The following is an 11,056-nucleotide window of genomic DNA, read 5'->3' on the forward strand; positions in this document are numbered from 1 at the left end:
TTGGGTTTCAGTAATAGATGGAATAAGTATGAAAGGATTTATGTGTGTATTCATAACCACTCACATAATACAGATTTTTTAATACAGATTTCTCACATAAATGAGTTTATTGGTAATATTGGTTCAGTACTTTATTTTCATTTGTGTAATGTTTAGTGGTTTCTTTATCCGTGTGTAGCTTGGAAAAAATACATTGTTTTGGTATCATTGTTAAACATATGACAGGTTTTTAAAACATGGAGAGTTAAAATGCTTATGTTTTCTGATTTCTAGAATATTATTTAAAGATAAGGATCGGAACTGGGATGAAATAGAAAGCAAGTTAAGAGCTGAGAGTGAAGTCCCTATTGTGAAAACCTCAAGCATGGTATGATAATTTATCTTGAACATTAAAACATTTTAATAGACAGGTTTATTTTAAAGGAACAGTGTGCTTATTTTTGAAGTGTTTGTTGATTTAGATTTTAAAAAGATTTGGCACAGATTTGGCAAGTTTTATGCCTTCAGCTGTCTCTCACAGGGGTTTAAAATGATTGCTTCAAAGTTGCAGACAATATGAAGGAGGAACTTTATGTTTCTCACTAATACATTATTGTTCTTATAATAATTACACACTATAAATAGTTTGAAATAAAAGCTGAACTCAAAGAGAAGTAGACAGGGATCATTTCCTTTAACTCAGTAGATTGCTCAACTCCTTCTTAAGAATCTGTATAGGTTTTCGTGGCTCAGGGAGTTATCCTAACTGAGATCACAGTTCATGTATTTTTCAAAGAAAATCTTTACGCACTTTCCAAATTGTTATAGGGTTGATCAATGCAAGTTTTTCAAAATCTTTGCTTATACGATAGTATTATCTTAAACCTTTCATCTTTTATCATTATCTCATTGAAAAAATAATTAAAGATTTTATATTTTGAATCTCATCATTGAGATAAAATTGATATTAAGTATTCCAAATAAGAGGAGTGGGAGATTCACTGCTTATCAAATAAAAGTGCCTTATTTACAGTAAACTAATTTTTGTCATTGCTTTCCCTACAGGAGATTTCTTCTATATTACAGGAGCTAAAAAGAGTTGAAAAGCAGCTACAAGGTACATTTACTACTGAATTAAGTAGGAAGAGCTAATGATTTCAGACAAGTACATTCATTCTAAGTGGTATCTCTTAAAATATTCTCATTACTACAGAGTGATTGGTTAAATATAACAACATGTGGATAAAAATAAGTTCTACATATTCAAATCACTCATAAGGAGGAAGTTTTAAAACCCAGTTTGAATAGGAGTGCCTGAGTGGCCCAGTCCGTTAAGTGTTCAACACTTAATTTTAGCTCAGGTCACAACCTCAGGGTCGTGGAGTCGAGCCTTATGTCAAGCTCTGCACTGAGCACTTAGTCTGCTTGAGAGCTTCTTCTCTGCCCTTCCCCCTGCTTGTGCACTCTCTCTCTCTCTCTCATTCTCTAATATATGAAAAATACATAAAATAATGTATTAAAATGTATGTATGCAGCTCAGGATGCTTATTAACAGCTGGCATTATTTATTCGATTTGACATCTCAAGTTACATTTATGATGTAATCCAAATGAACTTGTATTCTGATACAAATAACAGTTGTTTGGGTAAACCACAGAAAAGAGTGTATATTGGCCAAAGGGAGCAGAAAAGGAAGGAGAAAAAAAAAAGAGAGACTATGTTTGCCTCCTTCCTGTACTTTGACAGGGCCATTATTTCTATATGTGGCAGATCTTACTCAGGCATTAATGCCTGTGTGTGTCTTGAACTAAAAGTCTGCAGTGGTACAAAAGCAGCTTCCAGAGTCAACTACTCAGTCTTTGTTGCTTGAATTATCAAAGGCTTAATAAGTGGGCCCTAGCTAAGTGATTCTTAATATCTGGTCAGCCTCCATACACTGAAGGGTTATGTTTTACCCCAATGGGGAAAAGTGTCTTGCTAATAACACAGTGAGTATTAGCTGGTAGAGCGGGAGTAAACTTGAGTGATTCCTGTATCAAAGGCACTTCCTTCTGCCATCTCCCCACTCTATCTGATGCCAAGTTGAAAATCACTGCCTAAGATTTTTGCTTGTCCAGTCTCTCAAGGATCTTTTGGATTGAAAGCTGTGCTTTCACTGGCTCCTCCCGTGGAATAGCAGGTCTGTATGGCCTTCCGGAGCCACCATGGGGTATTTGTATCTAGGTTTTGAGGGCATCCCTGTGGCTCAGTGGCACACACACACACGGCTGATGACCCCACACTCTTACCAGGATGAACATTTTGTGGTAGCCTTCAAAGCGTGTTGATGTTCTCCAAGCCTCCCCAAACTTCCAGTTACTCTGAACCCCATCTTAGCGGTGAATCTCCAGTTATCTGAGTGGTAATTACAGCTATGAGTCTCATTAAAGTCCACCTGGTGTTTTCCCTATCTTACAATGATGAAAGCAAATTTCAAAAAGATCTTTCTCAAATTCTACATCTTCAAATCTTAGTCTTTCAGCAGACTCCAAAAGGCCTATATGTGAGCCTATTCAGGGCACCAGAGAAAGCATTCAGGTCCATATAATCTACAATAGAGGTCAGGCCCAGAATTATTAAAAATGAGTTTTAAATACAGTATCAAAAGGATTAGCCAGGGGCAGCCCGGACGGCTCAGCGGTTTAGCGCCGCCTTCGGCTCAGGGCGTGATCCTAGAGACCCGGGATCGAGTCCCACGTTGGGCTCCCTGCATAGAGCCTGCTTCTCCCTCTGCTTGTGCCTCTGCCCCCCCCCCCTCTCTCTCTCTGTGTGTCATGAATAAATAAATAAAATCTTTAAAAAAAAAAAGGATTAGCCAAATTTAAGCTCATACAAGCATCAGTAGTTGAAATATTATCCAAGTCATAAAGCAGTGTTTACATCCAAATTTAACTGCATCTACAATTATCTTTTTTTCCCCCATATTCTTGTTTTCCCTTCAGCAATCAATGCGATGATTGACCCAGATGGAACTCTGGAGGCTTTGAACAACATGGGATTCCCCAGTGCTATCTTGCCATCTCCACCAAAACAGAAGTCTCCCGTGAATAACCACAGCAGCCCGGGTCAGACACCGACACTTTGCCCGCCAGAAGCTAGGGTTCCCCATCCTGCTGCTATCTCAGTGTCAGCTGAATTTGAGAATGCCGAGTCTGAGGCTGATTTCAGTATCCATTTCAATAGGTTCAACCCTGATGGGGAAGAGGAAGACGTTACAGTACATGAGTGACTTTCTCTTGATGGTTAAAAACCAGTACCTGTGGATGACTAGGAATACTGGAAGCAGCATAGTGTTGACTTAACAAAACAAGACCGCTTGATCAGCTACAATCTTATTCTCTCTGTCTTCTTAATTTTATTTATTTTTTACCTATAATGTGGTATCCTATTAATCCTTCAGACCATTAGAAAACTACGTGATGCACATATAGGAAAAAGCAGATTGTGGCAGTTTCGCCTTTTGTGGTTTTATGATTTTCAAATTGAATTCTCTCATTGCATCCTTTCCCTTCATAGATCTTTGTTTTTTTTCTTTAAGCCATGCTGTGACCTACAAGCAAATTAAATACCCAACATTTCTGACCCCCATGTCTTCTGTGCCAAGCTGCTCCCGAAATGGACTTCCTCTTCATCTGTACAGATTTGTTAAACGCTTATATTTACTTCTTAATAATAGGATTTATATTAGTATTCATTACCATTGGATACAATGACATATTACTCTCCACAGTCCTGACCTTTCAAAACAGTCGTTCTTGTGTTCTGAAATTTTCCAGCATATATGTGATTTATATAACTTTGTTGCTACGTAAATTGTCTTGGGTTTTATGAAGATGAACTCTTATGTTTGCACTAAGATTTGCCGGGAGTGGTAGGTGGACATAGCTGTATATCAATAAGGAAGGACTAACCGTCTTTTTTGTATATAGGATATTGATAATACTGTATTTGTTTTAACCCCTCGGTGTTTTACTCCACTTTCAAAATGCTCAATTTGGCACTTTTTTCAAAAATTTTTTTTAACGGAAGTAAGATTTTTGTCTCATTTTAGGGCAGATGATAAGTAGACAGATTAGACTGTTTAGGTGGAGTATATTTTTTAAACTGAGAACATGTATATTGGTCCTGTGTTACCAAGTTTATATGTGACAGTTGAAAAAAAATCCCCTTGAGATGATCATGAGGTTAAGATTTGCTTCTTTAGGAGACTTGGAGAACCAGTAGTCATAAGATTAGTGGATAGTTTCACTCCCAAGCAATGAACTGCTTCTGTGTGTTCCCCAGTAGGACCCAGTAGTAAATCCTGTCCGTCTTACACATTTAGAAGGACCCTGCGAGACTGTAATGATGAAGGCTCGGGCCTATGCCACTAAACAGGAAGCCTGTGGAAAAGTACCTTCTGTAAACTTGTGTTTTCTCCTTCCAGTAAGTTCACATTTGGATAAGTTTTAAAAGAAAGTAATTATCTTTGTGTTTCCAGAACACTATAATTTGGGCGAATCTTAATTCCTTTAAATATTACTTAGTAGACTTGGATTTCCCCCTTGACCCTATCAGTCTATAAAGATTAATACTGCAGTTTTTGCAACTTTTATGAATGGTCTTTAGTATTTCAGCAATAATCCTGTACTACATTGGTTGCAAGAGACTAACTCTGGACGTATCAAAACTTTACAAGGTTTAAAAACTCCTGTAATGTTGGGCCAGTTAATAGAGATGCAAAAAAAAAAAAAAAAAATAGAAAAAAAAGAAAACCCACAAAAAAACCCTTTTTGTAGAGATGTAAAAAACAAAAGACTGTTGTATAATGAATCTCATATTTTTCTTTAAATTAAAAAGTAAATGAACTATTCTCCTTGTAAAGCTAACTTCTCCATTCTATCTAATAAAGGAAGACTGAAAAAAAGTTTTAAAGAACATGAATGGAATGATACAAAAATGCTTTGAAGGAGTAAGTGAAACATTAAAACAGGGTCAGTCCATTTGAAGAAAAAGTCAAACAAAAATAATCACCATTGCTCTCTCTTTTATTTAATGTTTGGGTACTGATTATATCCCCATGGAAGTAGAAGGTAAGGAGTTGTTTAGGAAAATATTAGCATCTACTCTACTTACATTATCCTTTAAGTGTTTACACCGTTTTGTTCAATTATAAACATTTGGCCTTTTACTATGTTATTTTTATTTTGTATGAATACATTTCCTCCTTATTTATTTTTGTTACATTTATTACTTATGTTATTTTGTTATGCATTTACAACTCCATTTTTAAATAAAGTGTTTCTGGAACTTTATACAATGATTGTACATTTTATTCTACCATCTGGACTGCTAATACTCCATCAGTTTACCAAGTAACTATTTATACACCATTTTCCAAGGCTTAGCAAAACAAGGAATTCCTTCACTTCTAATTAATATGTGATAATCGTGAGACTTCACGGTATTTTGACTCAAGAAGAAAACATTTTCTTAGCAGATTTTTGTAAATCTCATTCTCTTAGCTTAATGTAATATGTGCACACAAGGCCTTTATTTCTAGCAGTCCTGGAATCATTAGAAGGCTTTATGACAGTGATATATTTAGGGAACAGAGAAGAAATTTAAAATATCTTGGACATCCTGAACTTGAGAACCATCCATTTGGATTCATTTTCTTTCATTGTGTCACCCACACCCTAGAGCCTTGAATGTCTCCCTATTCAATGAATGTTCAACATTCTGTTCCTTATCTTGACCCTTGGAGGCTTTTCATAATCTGGTCCTTATGTGTCTGTGTATACCTGATACAGACTGTCCCACGAGTGCCTTACAGTATGGAGCTTCTCGCTGCCTCTCTTGCTCCTTCCTTCCTGCTGACGCACTGCCCCCTCCCCTCCCTTCTTCAGAGGCCTACCAACCACTTGACTGGGCCCCCATACAGGGTACTGCCAGGCCCTTGCATCTTTCTCTTCCCTTTCCCCACTGCATATACACATATTTCTTCCTTCTAAATCACTAAGATAATCTTTATTTCCTGAACAGATCCTGTACTTTCAAACATCTGTGGCATTTTGCTTCCCAACTCTGCCCTTGGCTTGCTTGTGATCTCTCTGCCTGTCAGGACCTGAACTTTTGACAAGGGAACTAGACCTAGAAGCTTGGGTTCCAGACACATCCCTCAATAGCTAAAATACGTGTCTCTGTCTTCCAATCTGCAGAATGAGAGCATCGTTGTCATTCTCTGCATCCCAAGTGGAGTCCAGTCCATGTGATCTGTGGCCATGAAATGACTCCCCTTCCTCTTTTTCTCCAGAAAGTCGCCTCTGATTCTTTGTTTTGGAACTTTCTCTTCACTGTATTCTAACACCTTGTCCTTTGTGATAGCCCCGATTATAGGTCTATTCAACAATATGTACTAAGTGCCTAACACCTATTGGGACTGGGTTACTGGCAGTGAGAAGTATGTGGTCTACTAAGATTCTCCCTTCTCTGAAGGAGAAACAACATCCCTGCAGATCACGGGGTGCTGCAGTGCTGGGGGAAAGGGCCAGGAAGGGCTGGACCTACAGAGGCAGACTTCACTCCAACAGCCAGCTCAGCACAGCCAAGAGGGTTAGAAGAGGGAAAACTACCTGATTTTCTCATTACATTTCTAAGCTCATACTCCAAGACCAGATCCCTCTGGCTACCACATCTGACCCTAACATTTGGCTGGTAGTCTCTGGTAACTCCTTTTTTAGGTTTTTCTAGAGCTGGTGTTCACGAAAGTGTTCTGTGGCTGCCATAGTGGTGACTGGGCCAGGGGTCAGGTGAGAAATCCTTCTCACAAGGTTGTGCTAACCCATTTGGAAGCAGATAGAAATTTCAGGAAAACAGCCAGAATCCAAGCTTGTTGGGAGCCTGTGGCTTGGATGGGGAAACTGACAGCATCAAGGATCCATTCTCAAGAGAAATGGAACATTCTAACTCATTAGACCTCACAAGTTCTCCATGTTTTACATCTTAAGAGAAAAAGCACACTAGGAGCACAGGCACTATAAGATAAAAGTGGGCTCTGCAATGGAAAGTTATTTGGCCATAAAAAGAAAGGAAGTACCGATGCATGCTACAATATGGATGAACCTTGAAAACATTCTGACAAATGAAAGTAGCCAATCACAAAAGACCACTTATATGATCTCATCTATATGAAAGGTCCAGAATGGATAAATACATACAGAAAGTGGACTAAGTGCTGCCAATGGCTGTGTCAGGGCAGGGGATGGGGAGGTTTAGGGGGTTATAGGTCAGGGATACAAGGTTGCTTTTGGGGTGATTAAAATGTTTAAAATTGATTGTGGTCATGGTCGCACAATTCTAAATATACTGAAAGTTGTTGAACTGTGCATTATAAGTAGTTGAATTATAATACTGTATATCTATATAAATTAGGTATGTGAATGAGATCTCAATAAAGCTCGTTCCAAGAAAAATGAGTAAGAAAAGTAGTAGAAGGAGGGGGAAGTGGGGAGAGAAGTGCAACATCAGGTGGAGATGGCCGCTCATCACTGTGCCTGAAAGTGCCAGCTTGCACCTGTTAGCATTCTGCTTGAGCTTATATATGTCTGTCCTCTGCAGTTGGCTTTGTATTGAGTTTCACATCTTACTGTTTCCCCCAATAGCTGATTATTTAAATAAAATCTTTGCCATGTGTTCTTTTTTAAACAGAGAAAATAGAGTATGTGAAGATTTTTGTATCAAAATGTGTTGTATTGCAGGACGCCTGGGTGGCTCAGTGGTTGAGCGTCTGCCTTTGGCTCAGGTCGTGATCTGAGGGGTCCTGGGATCGAGCCCCATATCGGGCTCCCTGCACAAAGCCTGCTTCTCCCTCTGCCTGTGTCTCTGCCTCTCTCCTTGTCTCTCATGAATAAATAAATAAAAATCTAAAAAATAAAATAAAAAATGTGTTGTACTGGGAGAACTGGAAGCCAAGAGAAGAGTCAAGACTGTGTTCCTACCAAAAAATTTGAATATCAGTCTAAAATGAGCAACTGCTATTGCTGACACTGTGCTAGGTTCTTTAGCACTTCATATAAAATTCACAACAGGGCAGCCCGGGTGGCTCAGCAGTTTAGCGCCACCTACAGCCCAGGGTGTGATCCTGGAGACCCAGGATGGAGTCCCACATCAGGCTCCCTGCATGGAGCCTGCTTCTCCCTCTGTCTGTGTCTCTGCCTCTCTCTGTGTATGTCTCTCATGAATAAATAAAATCTTGAAAAAGAATTAAAAAAATAAAATTCACAACCACCCAGAATTATAATAGATGAGGATTATTAGTCCCAATTTATAAAGGAGTAGAGGCTTGACTTAAGTAAGAGGCTCTGGGAGTCAAGATTTGGACCTGGGTCTAACTGTCTTCTATCGTCTTTATTCTAAGTCATGAAGAGACAATAGAGCAGGGTGGTAGTAGAAAGCCACTCAGTGGTGTTAAAAATCCTGCAACTAAGTTAAATGTATTTTTGGCTTCAGGCAAGTGATTTCAACCCTAGCCTGTTAATCGGTAATGAGGGGGCAGGTGATTGGTTGACTAGCTAGCTGGTCTCTGAGGTATCTTCCTGCTATATTAGTGTTTAATCTCTGACCTTCAGATAGTGTACTTTTGGCTCTCTTCCCCAGATTTGTGGCAGAAACCTACCTTGTTACCCTCATGGTAATTCTGCCTCTCTTCTCATCCCCTTTAGCAAATGACTCACCAGGCACTCTCCCTCATTGTTATTCTTAAACTGCTTCTCCCAGAAATCTTCCAGTTCTATGGCTCCACCATAATAGTTGACTCCTTTCCCTTTGGCCCACTTGAAGAGTGTCGGTGGTTTGGGCCGAACCAGGATGTCCTAGTGATGATGACACCACTTCAAAGAGAAAGGGCCTAGCAGTTACCGAACCTCTTCTATATGGCAGGCACTACTTGACCACGGCTGTATTTTGAGAATTTCTTTTCCCTCATTTCTCTCTTTGGCCAACCAATTGCTCCTAACCTCTGAGGAGGAATGTGGTAGGATAGAAAGCAAAATTCACCTGTAATGAACTCTCTGGTTTTGAGATTTTGAAGACCAAAGCCCTTGGGGGAAGTGATATGACTTTCAGAGAAATGAAATGAAAGTAGATTCTCAGGCTTTGAGAGAATGCCTTAGCTGGAATTTAAAGAGAGAAGGATACCTTCTATAGCAGAAAAATGAGGACCCCCAAGTCCTGGGAGCAGGGGGAAGGGGAGAACAGTTGCTCTAGCTTTACTGCAGTGCCACCCAGGGAATGGGCAACATTCCCAAGGGAAGCCATGGCACAGTGTATCTGGCATGTGGGCTATCGGTAGTGTGGGAAGTTCCGCATGACCTGGTCTCCACCAGGAAGCAAGAGGTGGTAGGCCTCTCAGAAGTAACTTCTGTGGACAGCTAGACGCAGTGTGGAGTTCTGTAGCATGCCCCGATGTGGGGTGGGATATCTCAAAAAGAAGTCCAGTATCCTCCCAGCTGCAGTGATGGGGTGCCTGAAATGAAAATTAAGCTGGTTTAGAGAAAACATGGTGTACATATCCAAGTGTGTGGATTATGGACCAATCTGTATGTAAATATCTATCTATACATCCACATCTATGTAGGTATCTAGAGAAACAGATCTGTCTACACAACATGCTCTCCTCATAGGCATATAGTATGCATGTGTATCCAGCCATACCTCAGAGATATTACAGGTTGGGTTCCAGACGACTGCTTTTACAAGGTGAATTGCACAATAAAGTGAGTCAAATGAATCGTTTGGTTTCCCAGGACATATAAAAGTCATGCTTACACTCTAGTCTGTTAAGCACGCATTAGCATGATGTCTAAAACAAACACACCTTAATTTTAAAACACATAGGTAATAACAGCACAGATGGGGTTTGCATATACATCACTTCACCTGGGACATTCTTGGCAAATTATAAACAGTGCCCCCTTCTATGAGCGGCCTCACTCTCAGGGAGCCCTGGAGACAGGTAGCAGTGAGGAGATGGGCATGCACAGCGCAGGGGGCTTGGCCTCCCTGTCTCCCTGCCTCCCCACTGCGCTCGTGGGGAGGGACAGTCCCCGAGGCCCAGCCAGGGTGTGCACCCCAAGCCTGTACTGCTGAGAGAGCCATTTTAAGGGCAAGGAATAGAAAATTATAAATACAAAATGTGGCACTGAAGTGAAGATTTATTTAGAGTGAGACAAGAAATGACAACTAATTACAAGTTTTGACACTACCACAGCATCACCAAACCCAGAAAAAGAAACCTCTACCATATTTTTTCCCTGTATTTTGGGAATGCATTCCCTGTGATGACTTTGCTCCCCCTACCCTGTTACACATCGGATCTCTGTTACACTGTTCCACAAACCAGCGTCCAGCTCCACACATTGCCCACCTGTTTTTTTCCCACTACCCACATGTTGCCTGTGTGGGGCGCTGCTGAGCATGTTCATACTGTGTCTGCACCATCCTGTCATGCCTGCCGGTGGAGTTGGCACCAGTGGCTGGCAAGAGAGTTTCTGGAGACCATTCCTACCTTGGAAAGGTAGCAGCAACACCTTAGCTATGCTGAGAAGAGACAGGGAACCACATAATTCTATCCTAAACTCAAACATAATATATCCTCAAGTCCTCTTATCCATGCCATGACCATTTCTTTTATATGTACATATGTAGTAGCAGTATAAGCAGGGTTCGTGCCCAGGTCACTTTTCCCGGGACATTCCTGGCAAATTATTAACAGTAACGCCTTCCATGCGCAGCCTCAATCTCAATGAGGAGTTGGGCATGCACAGTGCACGGGGCTTGGCCTCCCTGCCTCCCTGCCTTCCTGCCTGTGCTCTTAGTTTTCACCATATATGTGGGACAAAGGGAGAGGGAGAATCTCAAGCAGACTCTACACCCAGTGTGGAGCCTGACCCAGGGCTCAATCTCATGACCCTGAGATCATGACTGGAGCTGAAATCAAAACTCAGATACTTAATTGAGTAAGCCACCCAGTTGCCCCAGTCATGACCCTTTCTGTTGT

At 40.5% G+C, this 11,056-nt stretch overlaps 1 protein-coding gene across 14 annotated transcripts in view; it reads left to right on the forward strand.

The window, feature by feature from the left end:
- Nucleotides 1-4,813, forward strand: part of CEP170 (centrosomal protein 170) — a 129,727-nt gene extending 124,914 nt beyond the window's left edge. For 13 of the 14 annotated variants that reach the window (XM_041751085.1, XM_041751104.1, XM_041751108.1 and 10 more), the window contains 3 exons: nucleotides 274-367; nucleotides 1,045-1,096; nucleotides 2,961-4,813. In XM_041751085.1, coding sequence (XP_041607019.1) covers nucleotides 274-367; nucleotides 1,045-1,096; nucleotides 2,961-3,247 — 433 coding nt within the window. In that variant the 3' untranslated portion in view covers nucleotides 3,248-4,813. The remainder of the gene's footprint in view (nucleotides 1-273; nucleotides 368-1,044; nucleotides 1,097-2,960) is intronic. The other variant, XM_041751117.1, reaches the window with a different exon arrangement.
- The last annotated feature ends 6,243 nt before the right edge of the window (nucleotides 4,814-11,056 follow it).

Source organism: Vulpes lagopus, chromosome 1 (assembly GCF_018345385.1).
Source record: "Vulpes lagopus strain Blue_001 chromosome 1, ASM1834538v1, whole genome shotgun sequence".
Taxonomy (NCBI): Eukaryota; Metazoa; Chordata; class Mammalia; order Carnivora; family Canidae; genus Vulpes; species Vulpes lagopus.